We start from the raw sequence: 18,322 nt of genomic DNA, 5'->3' as shown, positions 1-18,322 counted from the left end.
AGGAGACAGGGTTATCAGTATATCTGTCATAGAATACATTGCCTTAAATTAACTTATCCTGGACTCTTATTTCCATTACTGAGAAACTCAGTAAATAGACTGATTATAAGAAGTACTTTTTGCATTCATGCAATTAAAGGTCCAGAATGTCCCAGATGAGTCATTGCTTAGTATCTTGTTTAGTCTGTGATCTTTATGGATTTCTTGAAAACTGCAAAGTGTCATAATTTACTTAATTCCAACAACTGAATCTTGAAAGGGTTTAAAGCAAGAGATTATTTTGTGTTGAGGGTGAATGTACAGGATTTGAATTTTATCATTTGAGGGACCTTCCTTTGAAAAGGGTGATTTCAAGCTCCTGTGTTGCCCTGCAGACAACCGCGTGGGCAACTGCTACCTGAAGTTTGGTCCTCGGGGAGATGGAAGTCTGTCCTGCAATACCGAGATTGGGGTGGGCGTCAGCCGCTCCTCCTGCTGCTGCTCCCTAGGGAAGGCCTGGGGGAACCCCTGCGAGACCTGCCCCCCTGTCAATAGCAGTAAGTATGGAACTGAAGGGGAGGAAGGAAACGCACTGTGGTAGCTGAGGACTAGCTGCCTTTCTTCTGGTGCTGGGAACTGGGAGATAGTGAGGGCCAAAACTCTGTGCTCCTGCCAGTGACTGTGCTGAAACCAGCCAAGAGTGTTTCATATAAAAGGAACTTGAATTCCTCTCTTCTGTTGTTTTTCTTGGTATGAGAAAAAGAAAAGGCAATTTTTAACCACAATCCAATATAGATGAGTGATAGTATCAATTTTTCCTGGTATCACAGATAAAGGCCTTTCCTGGTTCTTGTCTGAAGTTGTTTTAGTTCAGGTTCATAGATGTGTGAATTCCTCAAGTCAGTCATATCATGTCTTAAATTGAAACGGATGTTCTGGTAAAGACATAGATGAAACTTTTGAATTGTTGAGTCTTTGAGTTCTTATTTACTAGCCAAAATAGTTGTGATATAAATTGTCTGAAAATAAGGTTTTTTTTTTTTTTTTGTCTTTTTGCCATTTCTCGGGCCGCTCCTGCGGCATATGGAGGTCCCAGGCTAGGGGTCAATCGAGCTGTAGCCGCCAGCCTACACCAGAGCCCCAGCAATGCAGGATCTGAGCCGTGTCTGCAACCTACACCACAGCTGACGGCAACGCCAGATCATTAACCCACTGAGCAAGGGCAGGGATCGAACCCACAGCCTCATGGTTCCTAGTGGGATTTGTTAACCACTGTGCCACAACGGGAACTCCTAAGTTTTTTCTTTAATGAAAAACAGATGGGTGTTGTCATTATTCTACTTACTATATAATTTATGAAGTAATGATCTTATTCCAAGAAAAATGTAATGTACTTCTAAAGATATTTGAAAGGGCACTAAAGAAAATGTGGATACACCGCTTAGGATGTGTATTTTCAGCCTGGCAGTTGCTAAATGCTTTTTCATTGTCTCAGCCTTGTGGACACAGGTATCACATTTCTTCTTTTCCTTTGTTTTGTAGCTGAATATTACACATTGTGTCCTGGAGGTGAAGGCTTCAGACCTAACCCCATAACAATCATCTTAGAAGGTGAGCATTCCTCTAATTGTCACTGGGTTTAAACAAGGTAAAGAGTTTACTTTAAAGAAAAGCTGGCGGGAAGGTTGGTGTGGAGCAGAGAGGGTTTTGCAAAAGAACAGATGAACAAATACCAGGATGCTGACTAACCATTTGTAAATGAGAAAGATTTGATCCATTGCAGTAATCTGATGTGTGATTGTTCTGCAGAGAAACTCTGTCCAAATGCCCAACCTTAATCAGCCCCAATTTGCCTTAATTACTCAGGTTGTGGCAAAGTTCCATGACAAAGCCAAGAAAATCCATGGTCAGAATAAACCCCTACCATGGAAGTGTGCATTCACGTGGATGCATAGAAGTCTTCAGGCTCACACCTTTGAAAGCTCTGTGGTGGTATCTGAGCTGTCTCTCCTTCTGCAGATATTGATGAATGCCAGGAGTTACCAGGTCTCTGCCAGGGTGGAAACTGTATCAATACTTTTGGTAGCTTCCAGTGTGAGTGCCCCCAAGGCTACTACCTCAGCGAGGAAACCCGCATCTGTGAAGGTGAGATAAATTAATACCTGAAAACTATTAGTGCTATTTAAAACAAAATTACTGGTCACGCCTGGAGAAAAGGATCCATCTTCAGATTTTGTCAAAGGATCTGTTAAAACTTGTTCACAGCTTTTTTCTTTTCATATCAACACTCCCAATTGCATGACAAAAAATAATTTAGAGATTAATGGGGAGAGCCAGAGTAGTATGAAGACATTCAGTACCCAAAAAGTTATTTTATTTATTTTTTATTTTATTATTTTATTTTTTTGCTTTTTGTGGCTGGACCTGTGGCATATAGAAGTTCCCAGGCTAGGGGTTGAATCAGTGCTGCAGCTACCGGCCTATGCCACAGTCATAGCAACGTGGAATCCAAGCCTTGTCTGTGACCTACACTGTGGCTCACGGAAACACTGGATCCTTAACACAATGAGCCAGGCCAGGGACTGAACCCGTATCTTCGTGGATACTAGTTGGGTCATTACTGCTGTGCCACAATGGCAACTCCTCCAAAAAGTTTTTAGTTCAAATACTGATGATATTTTATATACAGAAAATAGGTAAGTTTGAATGTGACTGTTAGGTTAACATTTTTAGTAACTTTTAAATGTTGGGCCATATAGTATGAAGCAATCCCAAAGGTTATGCAGATGCCTTTCTTGCTTCCAGCCCCCACTCCCATATGGCAATGTAGTCATCCTTTTAAGGGCCCATCTCCCCACTAGACCGGGAGCTTCTTGAGGCAGCGTCCACATCTAATTCATCTTAATAGCTCTAAGTTCTAGCTTACAGTAGAATCTCAGTATTTATTTATGGAAATGAATGAATAAATGCTTCTAAAAATGAACATTAAACATGTACCGTAATTGTTTCCATTATAATATTTCTTTTGGAACATGTTAGATAAATGCATCTGGAAGAAATGTGATTTAATAAGGAGAATAACCAGCAGCTGTGCTACTTCTAGAATCTCTGAACGGTTGCTAATTTGAATGGAGCTGTAAAGAAAAAGGCTTTGACTTCATGCAGCTTAAAATTAGCACTAAAATTTGGTTTAAATGACATAAAAGTTGCTTTAAAGCAACTTGTCGAAGAATATGAAATTTCAATTAAAAAATATAGGTGCCATTTAAGTTTTTTTTTGCCACTTTGGAATAATTTCTTTTGGTCATTTTCATTTTTGAATGTTAGATTTTTATTTTTTAGAAAAAAGGCATATTATGTCATCTAAGTGAATATTTTGGGGTATTTTTCTATGTAATTGCTTTAAATTCTAAATTTTATATAAATGAGGAAAGAAATTTTATAAAAATTGTGTAAATTCATGGGAAAAATACTAATTAATGGGTATTCTTGCATACTCTAGATATTGATGAGTGTTTTGCACATCCTGGTGTGTGTGGACCTGGGACCTGCTACAACACTCTGGGAAATTACACCTGCATTTGCCCACCTGAATACATGCAGGTCAATGGAGGCCACAACTGCATGGGTAGGTAATTAGGTCACAGTTGGCTTCCTGGCCAACAGTTATCCCTCAGATACTTATGTCTCAAAATTTTTATTCAGAAAGTTTGGAAGTTAAATCTTTATGAAGAGTGAAGTGTTTCAAAGTCTTATAAACATCTGAGCCTGCATCATATTTTTGAACTTTGGCTACAGATTTTGGCATGTTATAAAACATGAGTCTCAGTTGGAAAATTTCATCAAATTTATAATCATGTATTCTTAAATAATTTTATTTTCCATTCGTGTAAAGTGAACATAATTTTACAAATGAGAGAACATTTAAAATTTAATAGGTTATACTTTTTAAATTCAATAAGTTCTCTTGAATAGAGAAATATCGATTAACCTTGTTCCCCAAGAAAATTATAAGTGAAACCCCGTCTTTAAAAACAGGAAGGATGCTTATCTAAAAATGACTTGTGTTTCATGTTAAAGAATTACTTTAAAATACCTTCAAGTAGATAAGCAATGAGATCCTGATGTAGAGCACAGGGAACTGTGTCAGTCGCTTGTGATGGATCATGATGGAGGATAATGTAAAAAAAGAATGTATATAAATGTATGACTGCATCACTTTGCTGTACAGTGGGAATTGACAGGACATTGTAAATCAACTATAATTTTAAAAAGAAATTTTAAATGAAATAAATAAAATACCTACAAATGACAATGAAATTTTTCAGTTAATTGAGAAAATCTTGTGTCTCCAGGTGAATGAGTTTTGTTACTAGCTCCTTGCTGATACGATTAGTTGGTATATTTATTTTTCTATATGTAGACATGAGAAAAAGCTTCTGCTACCGAAGCTATAATGGAACCACTTGTGAGAATGAGTTGCCTTTTAATGTGACAAAGAGGATGTGCTGCTGCACATATAATGTTGGCAAAGCCTGGAACAAGCCCTGTGAACCATGCCCAACACCAGGAACAGGTAAGCGTTCAGCCCCTGCTTCTACTGAAGGCTGAGTCAGTGACACAAGCATTTATGTGACAAGAGAGTAAGAGCAAATGAGTACTAAAATCAGACAGACTCAGTTCTGTAAACACCCAAAAGCTCATATGGCTCAATTTCTTAAGCAGCCCTCTTGGGGAGGGATTCAAACTCTAACTTCTGAAATATCTGTGGAGTAGAAATCCAGATCCTAAAAATAAGCCCCATTGCCAAAGAGTTAAAATTTATTCCACTCATTTAAACTCATTATCTTAAACCATGCTGCTTAATTATTCTTTTCTTCATGAAACAAGTATTTATTGAGCAACTACAATGTGTCCTTGTGCTATATTTAGAAGGTATCCTATTTTGATCTTAAAATTTGTGGTGATTTTAAGTCCATCAAGTTCAAAAACATAAAAATAAAGTCCATCAAGTTCAGTATCTTTTAGTTTAGTCTTGGAAAATATACGGAAAGTGGATTTGATGAGCAAACTTTACATAAAGGCAACTTAGTATCAAAGTTTTCCTTATGCAGCCTTTCCCTTGAACTTACTGGAAATTTTTAAGCAGTGTAGAAATGGTCTTTACCTGATAAGATTTTTCTCAAAGCACAAATTCTTTTGAAAGAAAGACCGAAAGGTAGTAGAGACAAGAGCAAAAAATAAATCTTTTTAAAATTGCTTTCCACTCAGGTTTTTTTATGACCTGGTAATTGGTTACTCTTAATAGTTGTAGTTACTAAGAGTTGAACCAATAGGACAAATAAGAAACACTGATTGTGTGTTTGATACAAATACAATATTTCATTTGTATTTGTATGGTGTATGTATTTAAAATATTTAAATATGTGTTAAAATATTTCTTTTAATGTGGTGATGAAATGAAATTAAGGAGAGATGTGAAAAGTGACATGTGGGATCTTTCTCAGTGGCTTGAATTCAGTGCGCAATGGGTTTTCTCTTTTTTTCATCTTTGTAATTGAAACATTATACTGTTTTCAGTATTACAACAGTGATTTGACAGTTATATACATTACAAATTGATTTCCATAAAAAGTATAATAGCCATCTGACTCCAAACAAATGTTATTATTATTATGTTATTATAACATTATAAATAATGTTATTATTATATTATTATAGTTATTATATTACAATATTATCAACTGTATTCCTTATGCTGTGCATTACTTTCCTCTGATTTATTTATTTGATAGCTAGAAATTTGTACCTCTTAATCCCCTACATCTATTTTGCCCAACCCGTGACTCGCCTCCTCCCTGGCCACACCAATTTATTCTTTGTAACCATGATTCTGTTTCTGTTTTTTTTCTTTTCCTTTGTTTTTCTTTTTTAGACTCCACATACAAGTTAAATCATACATCATTTGTCTTTCTCTGTGTCACTTATTTCACTTAGCAAAATGCCCTCTAGATTCATCCATGTTGTTGAGAATGGCAAAATTTCATTCTTTTTGCCAGCTGAGTAATATTCCATTGTGCGTATTTATGTATCTGTATATATACATACAATGTACCACATCTTGTTTATCCATTCATCTATCAATGGACACTTAGACTGCTTCCATATCTTGGGCTGTTTTATAAGGAATGCTTCAGTGAACATAGGAATTAGAGTGTCTTTTTTAATTAGTGTTTTGGTTTCTTAAGATAAATAGTCTTAAGTGGTATTGCTGAATTGTATGGCAGTTTTATTGTTAATTTTTTGAGGAATATTCATACTGCTTTCCATAGTGCCTACTCCAACGTATATTTCCACCATCAGTGCACAGGGGGTTCCCTTTTATCCACATCCTCACCAACATTTGTTTTTTGTAGTCTTTTTGAGAATAGCCATTCTTACAGGTGTGAGTGTGATAACTCATTGTGGTTTTAATTTACATTTCCCTGATGACCGCTGACACTGAGCATCTTCATGTGACTATCAGCCATCTGTATATCTTCTTTGGAAAAATGTCTGTTTAGGTCCTCTACCCATGTTTTAATTGGGGTGTTTATATTTTTTATATTGAGTTCTGTGTGTTCTTTATATATTTGGGGTATTAACCTCCTATTGGATATATCATTTACAGATGTCTTCTCCCATTCAGTAGGTTGCCTTTTTATTTTGTTGTTGCTTTCCTTCTCTATGCAAAAGCATTTTAGTTTGATGTAGCCATTTGTTTATTTTTGCTTTTCTTGCCCTTGTCTGAGAAGGCAGATTCAAAAAGTATTGCTAAGACCAATGTCAAAGAGCCTACTGCCTATGTTTTCTCCTAAAAGTTTTATGGTTTCCAGTTTTACACTTAAGTCTTTAATCTATTCTGAGTTTATTTTTGCATGTGATGTAAGAAAGTAGCCAGTTTCAGTCTTTTGTATGTGGCTGTCCAGTTTTCCCAGCATCATTTATTGAAGAGACTATCTTTTCTCCAGTGTAAATTCTGGGCTCTTATGTCATAAATTAATTTATTATATAAGTGTGGGTTTATGTCTGGGCTCTCTATTCTGTTCTGCTGATTTATGTATTTGTTTTTGTACCACTTCCATACTGTTTTGATGACTATGTAGTATAGTTTGAAATCAGAAACCATAATACCTCTAGCTTTGTCCTTCTTTCGTAAGATTGCTTTAGTGCACATGGATTTTCTTAACTCCATTTTTCTGTAGTTTCCTTCCAAAAAAAAAAAAAAAAAAACAAATAGGAACATTTTTACAGTCCTGTAATTTAAAAACTCCACCAGTTAGAGATTGAAAATCACTGGTTTGGGGAGTTAAATATTACCTTTTTTTATGTGAGAGGAAACAAAGGGCTTAGGTTTGATAGACTGGCCTGTATTTAAATCAAAGTTCTGCCACTTATTGTCTGACCTTACGTAGATTATGTATCCTTTCTGAAACTGATTTCTCATATATTAAATAGGGATAATAGGTAAATAAGAACAGGAACTAATTCATATGGATATAGTTAGGATCCATATGAGATCATCCATAGGATGATCAAATGAGAAAATGTATACAAATTACGATTTTCACATTGCCAGGCAATTAGAAGCCATTAAATTGAACATCTGTTTTGCTTCTCTGTATGTTCTAGAAGTTTGGTGAATATTGATGGATGAAATAGACAAAATCCTTCCCCACTTGGAGTATCGCATGAAGCATGTGCTTACCTGATGCAGTTTTCAAGAGTTTTATTCATATATGTAGCAGTGGGCATCAGAAGAATTCTGCTTCCTAAAAATTAAATTCTTAATTTAATTCCTAAGTTTCTATTCATTTAATTCTATTTAATTCTTAAGTTTCTATTAGTTTGATGAACCATGTGTAGGAGTGACTCTTATGGTCTCTATTTTATTCTACAATGCGTTGTTTTTGCCTCAAATTTGGAATGTCTCAAATTTCACATTCCAACAAATAGATGTTTTGTGAAAAAAAAGCATAATTCATGTCTCATTCATTATTCATTGTTAACATGTTTCACCACTGAAAAATTATTTTGCATGACTATGCTTTCATGCATTTCTAATCCATTTTTAAGTTTGTACACTTACCTGGTATTTCAGTCTGCATAAAATGGATCATTTTTAAAGCTCTGCATATCAAAAGAAAAAGAATTTAAATGGCAGAGTTCCCATTGTGGGTCAGCAAGTTAAGAACCTGACTAGTATCCAGGAGGATGCAGGTTTGATCCCTGGCCTCGCTCAGTGGATTAAAGATCTGGTGTTGCTGCAAGCTATGGCACAGGCCTCAGATCAGTCTCAGATCTGGCAGTTGTTGTGGCTGTGGCCCTAGCCTGGGAACTTCCATATGCCACAGGTGTGGCCATAAGAAGAAAACAAAATACAAACAAAAAGAATTTAAAAACCTAAAGTAGATATTTTGAATCTCATAATAATTTATTTATCTTCTAGTATCAGAGTGGTAAAAGGTTAATGATGATAACAACACCAATGATAATAATAATAATGATTTTATTTTTTCTTTTTGGCCACACCTGAGGCATGCAGAAGTTCCTTGGCCAGGGATCGAACTTGCACCACAACTCTCACCAGAGCCATAACAGTGACAACGTCAGATCCTTCATCCACTGAGCCATGAGAGAATTCCTATGGTAATGATGATTTTTTAAAATGCCTAGTTCATTCCTTGCAGAAGCTGGCCTTGTTATCAAATAAATATAGTTGAAATTAAAATGTTTTGTGAACAACATAAAATATATCTGTCAGTGAAAGTAATACAATGTAAAATGCTATTTTGAAGGAGTTTGAGCATTTTAAGAGCCCATTTGCTTTGTTTATATTTTTAAAGCTGACTTTAAAACAATATGTGGAAATATTCCTGGATTCACCTTTGACATTCACACTGGAAAAGCTGTTGGTGAGTTTTCCTAGATTCTGTTTAATACATACATGTAGCATTTTGTAAAAATTTTTCCAGTTTTTAAAGTATGAAGCACCATCAAGTATAATAGTCTGGTTTCAATCTAATTTAGTTAAGAGAGACATAACATGTTTATGACTCTAACCAAGTGTTAGCAGTGGGATTAGTCCATCAGCAGTCTGGTGATTGAGTTATGATAGTCATATGACTATCTCAAGATTTCAAATACATTGAGCTAAAACTTGAGTTTTCCTCATCATGAATATTGTATTACATGATTGTAACTAATCCCTTTTTAACATCTAATTGCTGTTTTTGTAAGTATATATTTAAGTTTTAGGTGTCTTTTTAAAGTATGCCTTTTACCAACCTTATTTATGAATTTGCATAATTATAATTATATAAATCATTTCCTTCTGTGTGTACTTTCTGTTGCACATTCTATTTCTTCAACGATTAAATAAACAATATAATTTTAAGTGTCCATTATCAATGTTTATATAACCAAAGATACAAAATTAAGAAAAACATAGCTTGTTTTATCAAGTAAGTAACAGCAATTAAGGGAGCCTGTCTTGTAACTTAAGAGGAAGCTTTGACTCCCTAATAAGTTCTTTTGCTATATTAACACTAAAATCACTTAGTATATTTGATCAGCTACTTCATTTTTTTCATCACTGCTTAAAGGAAATAATATTTTATGATCTATATGTTTTCATAAACCACAAAATCATTCATACTGGCATAGTTGATTTTTGTGACACTGAGTGTGTGTTTTCACTCCAGTGTATGTGTATCATTATTCAAGGTTTTATGGTAATTAAGCAGAACCCTGTATCTATGATCAAATCTGTTCAATTACAGACATTGATGAATGTAAAGAGATTCCAGGCATTTGTGCAAATGGTGTGTGCATTAACCAGATTGGCAGTTTCCGCTGTGAATGCCCTACAGGATTCAGTTACAATGACCTGCTCCTGGTCTGTGAAGGTAATCTGAATGATCTATGCCCTCATCCCAAACCATTATACTGATTCTTAGTCTTCTTTTCTGATTTTTACTGTTTCTTCTGCAGCATTCAGGAAGTGATCGCCAAATTAGTTAAATGAGTGTAATGCTGACACCATAACGAAATTCTAAAATCGAAATTGTCGCTCTTTTAGATATTGATGAGTGCAGCAATGGCGATAACCTTTGCCAGAGAAATGCAGACTGCATCAACAGTCCTGGGAGTTACCGCTGCGAATGTGCTGCGGGTTTCAAACTTTCACCCAACGGAGCCTGTGTGGGTAAGAAAGAGAATGACTCATTCATTCTTTGGCCATGAGCACAACATGCTTTACACTTACTTCCTGCCCTAAAAAGTTGTCCCTGCTTTCCAATCAAACAAATGTTTTCAAAGATAATTTTGAAAAGGTTTTCAAGTAAATCCGTTCACTTATAGTGAACCTATTTCACCAGATTTTTTTGTTAAGAAGAGGTCTCTTAAAATGGATTTACCTAGAATTGAACCTAAAATAAAATAACATCCTTGAGATACCAATCAACATGTGGAAATTGCATGATTTAAAATTTTAAAAAGAGGCTTTGAGTCTTTAAAGCCTTGCTTATTTTGATTCAGCTGTTGTTATGGTTCATTTGTAGCCTGTCTGTAGTAATTAATAGCCAGCTATGGAAACGACGCCTGTGAAAAAAAATGAAGGAATTTAATAAAGATCAGATACATGTAACATGTGTTTTATTTTTTGTGCTAGATCGCAATGAATGTTTAGAAATTCCTAATGTTTGCAGTCACGGCCTCTGTGTTGATTTACAAGGAAGTTACCAGTGCATCTGCCACAATGGCTTTAAGGCTTCTCAGGACCAAACAATGTGCATGGGTAAGAAGGAGGACATTAGTTCCAGGGGGTGACATGGAGCTGAGCGTCCAGGGGAGATTACAGTTCAGTCACTTGCCACAGCTAATTACCAGGTCTTTGTCAGAAGCAGTATTACCAAAAAAAAAAAAAAAAAGAAAGAAAAAAAAGAGCTACATGAAACTGTTTATGGTTTCATTCAATGTAAAATTTGCAAGTGGAACATACCACAATATGTTCTTGGGTTCAGTGTTTACAGCCTTTTTCCCCAGATGACTTTCACATGCTTAACCTGCCTGAGCTCTGGAAATTACCACGGAATCAGCTACCCATTTACCCCTCTGTGTTCCCACTCAGGAAAGCCTTTTGGAATGCAAGGGAGTAGTAAGAATGACAGAATTGAAATGAATGTATATATACACACATATATACACACATAGGCTTCTTCCCCCCAAATCAGTGAATACATGAGATTTATCTGATCATTTTGCATTTTAACTCTTAAAGACAATTTTTAGAAGCAAAGATAGCAAAGGTCTCTGGAAAGCCCCAGTAGCTAATGTAGTGGTTAGTTAAGTCATAATAGTGTTCAGTAAGTACTTGCTGAGCAGATGATTAATGACATTTCAAAAGCAGATGGGCTGGACCTCTTGGAACTCAGCGTAACTCCTTAAATCTGATGTCAGCAACTGGCTCATCTCCCCTGAAAGAGTTCTCCATGCCTTGTGCTCAAGGAGGAAAGTCAGTTTTAAAGTTTGGCTCTTTGTAATTAGCTGTTCTCAGTTTAGAAAAAGCTAAAGTTGTGCATCTACTCTTTTGGTAGTCAAGATACTTCCAGTGTGAGTAGCCAAGTCAGATTTCAGTTTAGCAGAACGGCAGAGCTAGTTTCCCTTATATCACATCCATACACGAGGACCGCCTGGAGACTGTCGTCATTCTTCTGTTGCCTCCTAAGAGCTGCTCTTTGGACATCTCATCTCCCATGGTGGTAGGAAAAATTCTTTAGGAAATGCTTATACAAAGGACACATGGATGATGTGGTTCCATTTGCATGAACTTTCTGAGACATCTTGCTTATACATGCTTCTCCTGGCTGTTCTTTCTGAGAGAAAGGATATGATTTGCTAAAAAGTATGTGAGATTTATGATTCAGGAAATCATATGGAGAAAATCTGTCCTTGGTCCTAACAATTCATCTATGATGAAAGTCAGCTAGATTCCTTGGTAATACCACTATTAAACAAAGCTTCCTTCCAAAGGAACAACAATAGCACCTCCCCACACACTTTTTTTTTTTCACAGGAGAAGAGTTTCAGCAGCCTGGAATTCATTGCCTAGGGAGTTTCCGCTCTTGTATGACGATGATCTTTCTAAATACGAATTTTATTTTTGGAAGGCTAATAATAGTAAACTCTAGTAGACTTCTTCAGTTTAGATTCCACTAATTCATAAAATTTAGGAAATTGAAATTTAGTTTTTTTGTGCTTACCAAACAAAGATATGAAAATTTTGTGGGGAACATTTGTAATGCTCAATAGAACAAATTGTTTCCATGTTTAAAAAAGTTGGTCTCCTTACAGTTGACGAGCAAACCTGTTCATTAAAACATCTCCACAAAAGAGACAGATGCTTGCTTGCTATTAGCCTGCTTCTTTTCCAAGTGTTATATGTTCCTATAAGTCCTTAAGTGGCTTTTTTTTTCTTATAATTTTCTACTTCAGAGTTATTTCTACCTCATACTTACTTTCCTTAAATAAATATGAGTTCCTAGTATTGAATGAAGAAAATCTAAGTTAGCTTGTAGTTTAAAAAAAAAAGGAAATGTTTAATGGGCTGTATTTTTCTAGTTAAAAATTCAATTCCTTTGAGCCAGTGTTTCTTTATAGATGTTGATGAGTGTGAGCGGCATCCATGTGGAAATGGGACTTGTAAAAACACCGTTGGATCTTATAACTGTCTCTGCTACCCAGGCTTTGAACTCACTCATAATAATGATTGCTTGGGTAAGTACTCCATCTTTATTGCTCCTTTCCCACACAGTATCCTGAAGTAAAGAGTAAAACCAAAGAATAAATAAATATTTTTATTATTCAGATTGTGAATGGAGCCCAAAGGTATGTGATGTCATTGACTAAATTTCCCATTAACTGAAGCCATAGCATTGTCTTAAAAAAATCACAGAACAGTCCGCTGTGTTGAATACTTTCAGTCAACCAGGCCCTTCAAGGGAAGAGGCCATGCAGACGACAGTAAATATACTGGGACTGATTTTTGGTTTGGGATTATTTTTACCCCTTAGACAGGATCAGAGGTAGAACCTGTTGTTGTTTCAGTGTTATTATAAGTATTTCCTATAATCCATTCTTGTTTTACATTCAAACACTGAATGTGTCTCCAACTTAGAAACATGTTGTGTCTTGAAACTTTATTTTCTGTCAGTTTTTGAAGCTGGGGATGCCTTTTCCCACAGAAACAGTGCATGGTGACTAGGTTTCCAGATCAGCCCTCAGAAATCTACTTAATCTCCCTGAACAACTGTAGACTTTCAATGGGAAATAAAACTGTCTCTTCTGCATGGTACAGAATTTTAGTCTTTGCTCCTAACAGACAGTGATTAAAATAAAACTTGATAGTGATTGGAGGCCAGGGGTGGCAGGGGGGAGGGATAGGTCCTGTAGTTGGTGGAGAAGGTGGTAAAAGATACAACAACAAACATCAATGGTATTTTTGTTTACCATGTGCCAGGCACTGTGCTGGAGCTTTACAACATAACATCTCTTAATTCACATAATCCTGTAAAGTATGCAAATATAACTTAGGCTTTCTCCCTTTATGGAACCATCCATAAAGGGGCCTGGAGCTGGAGTTTTCAAACCTGGCTCCTAATTTAATCCAACATATGTTCTTCTCAGTTTAATTTTTCAAAATTCTGCAACTGTGAAAAATTTCAAAGTTAATTGGATATTTTATGCAACTACTACCTTCTTGTCTATAATTTCTCAGCCAGGAGAATGAAAGATACAGATACAGCTCTGATCTGATTAATCTGCAGACAAACCAAAAATTACTCCAAAGCAACCAATGCTAAGTTTAACTGAAAACCTAATACATAAGAACTTTTTTTCCAAATTCTGTATTCTGTCAGCACAACAGGGCAGCAATTCTAGAGTGCTTTTCATATAATTAATTTTTCTGTATTTGATATGCTGTGTTTTTTGTCCTTTGAATACAGTCAGCTTATCTCCAGGTAAAATTATATGCAAACTAGCAGTCCAGTTAAATCCATGAATCCTCTCACCTCTAGAAAAAGGACTATTTTTCAGTTGGAAAGAATGGAAAGCTTCACCTTAAACCTTCAGGAGAAAACCTTATTAGTCACCTGATCCTTATGGTATGAGCTATTTGTCTCTGTGTTAATGAGGAATTATAATGCAGGGTTTTTGAAAGTTATGCTACGGAATATGTTTCTAAGTTGTAAATTGTGACACAGAATACAGTAAAAGCCCTCCTCTCTGAACAGCTAACTGTTGTTTGCTTACAGACATAGATGAGTGCAGTTCCTTTTTTGGTCAGGTGTGTAGAAATGGACGATGCTTTAATGAAATTGGCTCCTTCAAGTGTTTATGTAATGAAGGTTATGAACTTACTCCAGATGGCAAGAACTGTATAGGTAAGTATCTAAACAATACACAGTCTTTCTATTGTTTTGTTTTGTAAAATAGTAATGTCATCACCCCCCCCCCAACTTACAGGCTTGTTCTCATTTCATTTGGTCGTCTGATTACATGACCAAGATAAGACATCATGGGAAATTTGGGTAAAAGGTATAAGCCAACAGTTAGGAATGATTCGTGTGCAGTGTTTTTTTTGGGACACAGCTTGAGGCTATCCATGTCTCAATAAAAGTAGGCAAAGGAAAATTAGCCTCTTGCCAAATGAGTAATACTGAATATATCAAACATCTCTCAGGGCATATTTGCCCATAGTGACCTGGCAGATCAGAGGGTCTGGGGTGAATTCATGTTAATACCATTTGACAACAATTATCTCATCTTTAAATCATTTTTTCTTGTTTCTCTTTAAAGATACTAATGAGTGTGTCGCCCTCCCGGCTCTTGCTCCCCTGGTACCTGTCAGAATTTGGAGGGATCCTTCAGATGCATCTGTCCCCCAGGGTATGAAGTAAAAAGCGAGAATTGCATCGGTAAGTCTAACACTGATTTTGAGGCTTGTGAGCTGTGCAGTATGATAAGACCTGGTACAGACTCTGGAAATGTATTAAGTCCAAACCACTGCAAGCATGCTAACCCAAGAATTAAACATATAGCTGCCTCCATCTGGTTTATTGAACCCTCAGAAATGATTTGAAGGTGGAGTGGTGGGAATAAAGAACCTAAGGATGTGGGATTTTTCATTAACAGAAATCTTATACAAGTCAAAGAATTTTCAGAGCACTCTAATCTTTTTTCCAAATGTCAGCAGAGACTTTCTACTGAATTTAAAGAGTGTCTACAAAATTGTAATCTTTGGCAACCAATTTTAAAACAGCTATTAAAGATGTCTAGAGTCCTAGAAATGTGAAGCAGAAAATCTTGACAATGCTGTTGAGACTTTTTTTTTTTTCCATGGGAAGGCTGCACGTCAAAACAAAATTTTAATCCATTTGTCATAACAGATGTTTTTCTGCTGAAACTTTTCCAGCGTACAAGAACACTGTAACCACATCAAAAGTGGGTCCCAGAATTGCCTGGTGGACATGATGAAGGCCGACCTTTTTACAGTTACTTTATTTCATTTTTATAAAAATTATTTTCAACAGTCTTGTTGAAATTCAGAAGCACCAGCATCTTAGTGTGGTTATTCTGATGTGAAATGATTGCTAAGAGATTTTTTGCCTTTGAGTTATCTGGGTTTTTTTGAAAAAATTCTCTGCAGCTTTAGTGTTCACATTCAGGGGACTTACGTAGAGCTGAAGGAAACGGTTTATTAAAGTTAATTATTTTTCAGACCATATAATTACATAAAATGAGTATCTCTAGAATTTTTATTTGTCTTTATATCTTTTCCCTTTTTTGTTTCATTTGTATACTTCATTGTAAGGTTGGTGTATTTAGTACTTAAAGAAAAATAATGATACTAGAAGCATTTTAGTAAAAAAAAAAACTTTCTTGAAAAGTTTAAGATCCTCTTTGGTTTCCCTTATTTTTATTTAACTCAGTTCTTCATCATTCATATGATTCATCTCTTTATGGAACAAGTATAGTAGGGATGTGTCAGCCATTGGGAGGGCAGTAGAAATGCACATGCCTCTTTGTATCAGAAAAACTTAGCTATCTTTTCTTTTAGCTAAAAAAATCTACAATTCAGTTACAAACTCAGAAGTATTTATTTTCTTTAACCGCTGATAAACACCACTATTGTGCATGGGTTTTTAATTAATTTACTTCACTGTAATAGTATTTCCTTCAGATAAGAATCCCTTCTACCAATTTTTGTAGGTGAAATGCTTCCTAACCTGCCTGTATACACACACACACACTCTGTCTCTCTCTCTCTCTCTCTCTCTCATATACACATGAAGCCATTCCAAAATTCAGCAGACATTACAGTGAACACATAGCACCTTTTAGAAGCTGAAGATACATAAATGCAGTTTTTGCCTTTAGATAACTTACTACGAAATAGAATAAAATTTTGTAAATGACCCATTTTGTAAAGCTATCCTAAAAATACAGTGTGACAGGTACTGTACGGGGTGTGTTCAGCATCTGTGATCACAGCAGGAGGCTGCGAATAATGATGGTAGTGGTGAGAGGGTGGCTTGTCAGGGGAAAGCTGTCATTCAGGACTGGTGACATTTGAGGTGTCTGAAATGCTGGATAGGAATTTACTAATCAGAGAAGGGAATGGAGCAGAGAAGGTTGTCACAAAGAGGCAACAGAATGTGCTAAGGGGCACTGAAGAGCCGGCTCAGAAGATTGAACTTAGCCCTACAGGCAGTACGGAGAATTGCAGATTATTTTAGAACGGATGTGATATGACCTACTCCTTAAAATACAAATGGAGGATGTGGCATATGCCAGACACTGTGCTAGACTAAGCTGACAGGGATCCTAACAGACAGACATGTCATGTCCTCATAGAGCTTATATTCTGATGTGCCTAAAATTGTGCAATAATTATTCATTTTGTTAAAAATAACCCATTAAATAAGTACTTCTGATAAAAAAGACCAAACATCACTGATAAGGAGTCTTTGTATATTTTAAGAAACCATTCTGGGGTGAGGTGGAAATGATGAAATTCTCTAAACATGTTTGAGTTCCCCTAGTTCCATAGGCACAGATTTTCAAATAGATGTATGTTTGAGAAAGCTCGCCCAGGTGGCTGGGTGAAGAGGAAAGAGGGAGATGCTGCAGTCCAGGTGGGAGATTTACAGTAACCCAAGTGGCAGATGATGTTTAGTGTGAATGTAAGGAGGAGGTAGAATTTATAGGCCACATGCTTTTTGCATGTGAAAGTTGAAAGGTCATGGAGGGGCATTAAATGTGACTCCAGGTCCCCAAGGTGGGTTGCTGGGAGGGGCATCCGAGAAGGGAACTGGCTGAGGCTGCAGTGCCTGTAAGACATTGAACTAGTCATGCCAGGTAGGCAGGTAGACACAAACTTCCCTGGGGTCAAGTCTGGGAAGCTAGCAATCCACTGGGGAATCCAGGGCTTACAGTTGGTTGAAACCGGATGCAATTTTTGACTTTTGAAGAAGTAACAGCTTATTTTTAAAGATAAGTTCAACATATATATATATATAAGTGATACATTGTTTCATATTAAACATTCAGTGGCTAGTGAACTGTTATAGTGTAGACAAATTATTTTCAAATATTGAAGTGTATTGATTTGATTAAGTCAATAAGTTATTCTGCTGCTCTGCAGACATAAATGAATGCGATGAAGATCCCAACATCTGTCTTTTTGGTTCCTGCACCAATACTCCTGGGGGCTTCCAGTGCATCTGTCCCCCTGGTTTTGTATTGTCTGATAATGGACGGAGATGCTTTGGTAAGTTTTGACATGACTTCTCTGTCATAATCTGCACTTAAACGTTAAAGCTAGACAGTGAACCATCATGCAGTATTTGTCACTGAAAATATATGTCTTGGACAAATACATCATCTGTAAGCTTAAAACATAGGTCTCAGAAGTATATGCACTGAACAATTTTTCAGGTACTTCGAGTTATTAGCTGTGTTTCTACATTTTTTAAAAATTTCCCACTAAAAGAAAAATTGGCATTGTTTCACCGTTTTCATTTTGTCATTGCCATAGATTTTTTTTTGTGCATTGATGTAGGAAATGCTTCTGGTGTGATATAACTTACTAGAAGTTGCCTGGATTGTTTCTGTTGTTGGGATGTAAGAATTGGGGGGGGAGAGATAGGGAAATCATTTTAATGTTGAACATAATTTCTCAAATTTCTTAAGCACATTATTAAAATATTTTAAACATTTTAAATAGTTAAATACAGTTTTA

At 36.1% G+C, this 18,322-nt stretch overlaps 1 protein-coding gene across 1 annotated transcript in view; it reads left to right on the top strand.

Moving 5' to 3' along the window:
• Positions 1-18,322, top strand: part of FBN2 (fibrillin 2) — a 219,577-nt gene that overhangs the window by 175,566 nt on the left and 25,689 nt on the right. Inside the window, 14 exon segments of the mRNA XM_021084720.1 lie at positions 375-536; positions 1,522-1,590; positions 1,999-2,124; positions 3,482-3,607; positions 4,403-4,555; positions 8,865-8,933; positions 9,801-9,926; positions 10,100-10,225; positions 10,691-10,816; positions 12,679-12,795; positions 14,334-14,462; positions 14,878-14,895; positions 14,898-14,996; positions 17,726-17,851. Of these exon segments, the coding sequence (XP_020940379.1) occupies positions 375-536; positions 1,522-1,590; positions 1,999-2,124; positions 3,482-3,607; positions 4,403-4,555; positions 8,865-8,933; positions 9,801-9,926; positions 10,100-10,225; positions 10,691-10,816; positions 12,679-12,795; positions 14,334-14,462; positions 14,878-14,895; positions 14,898-14,996; positions 17,726-17,851 (1,572 nt within the window).

The sequence above is a fragment of the Sus scrofa genome, chromosome 2, assembly GCF_000003025.6.
Source record: "Sus scrofa isolate TJ Tabasco breed Duroc chromosome 2, Sscrofa11.1, whole genome shotgun sequence".
NCBI classification, from domain to species: domain Eukaryota; kingdom Metazoa; phylum Chordata; class Mammalia; order Artiodactyla; family Suidae; genus Sus; species Sus scrofa.
This window is presented reverse-complemented; position numbering and strand designations above follow the sequence as displayed.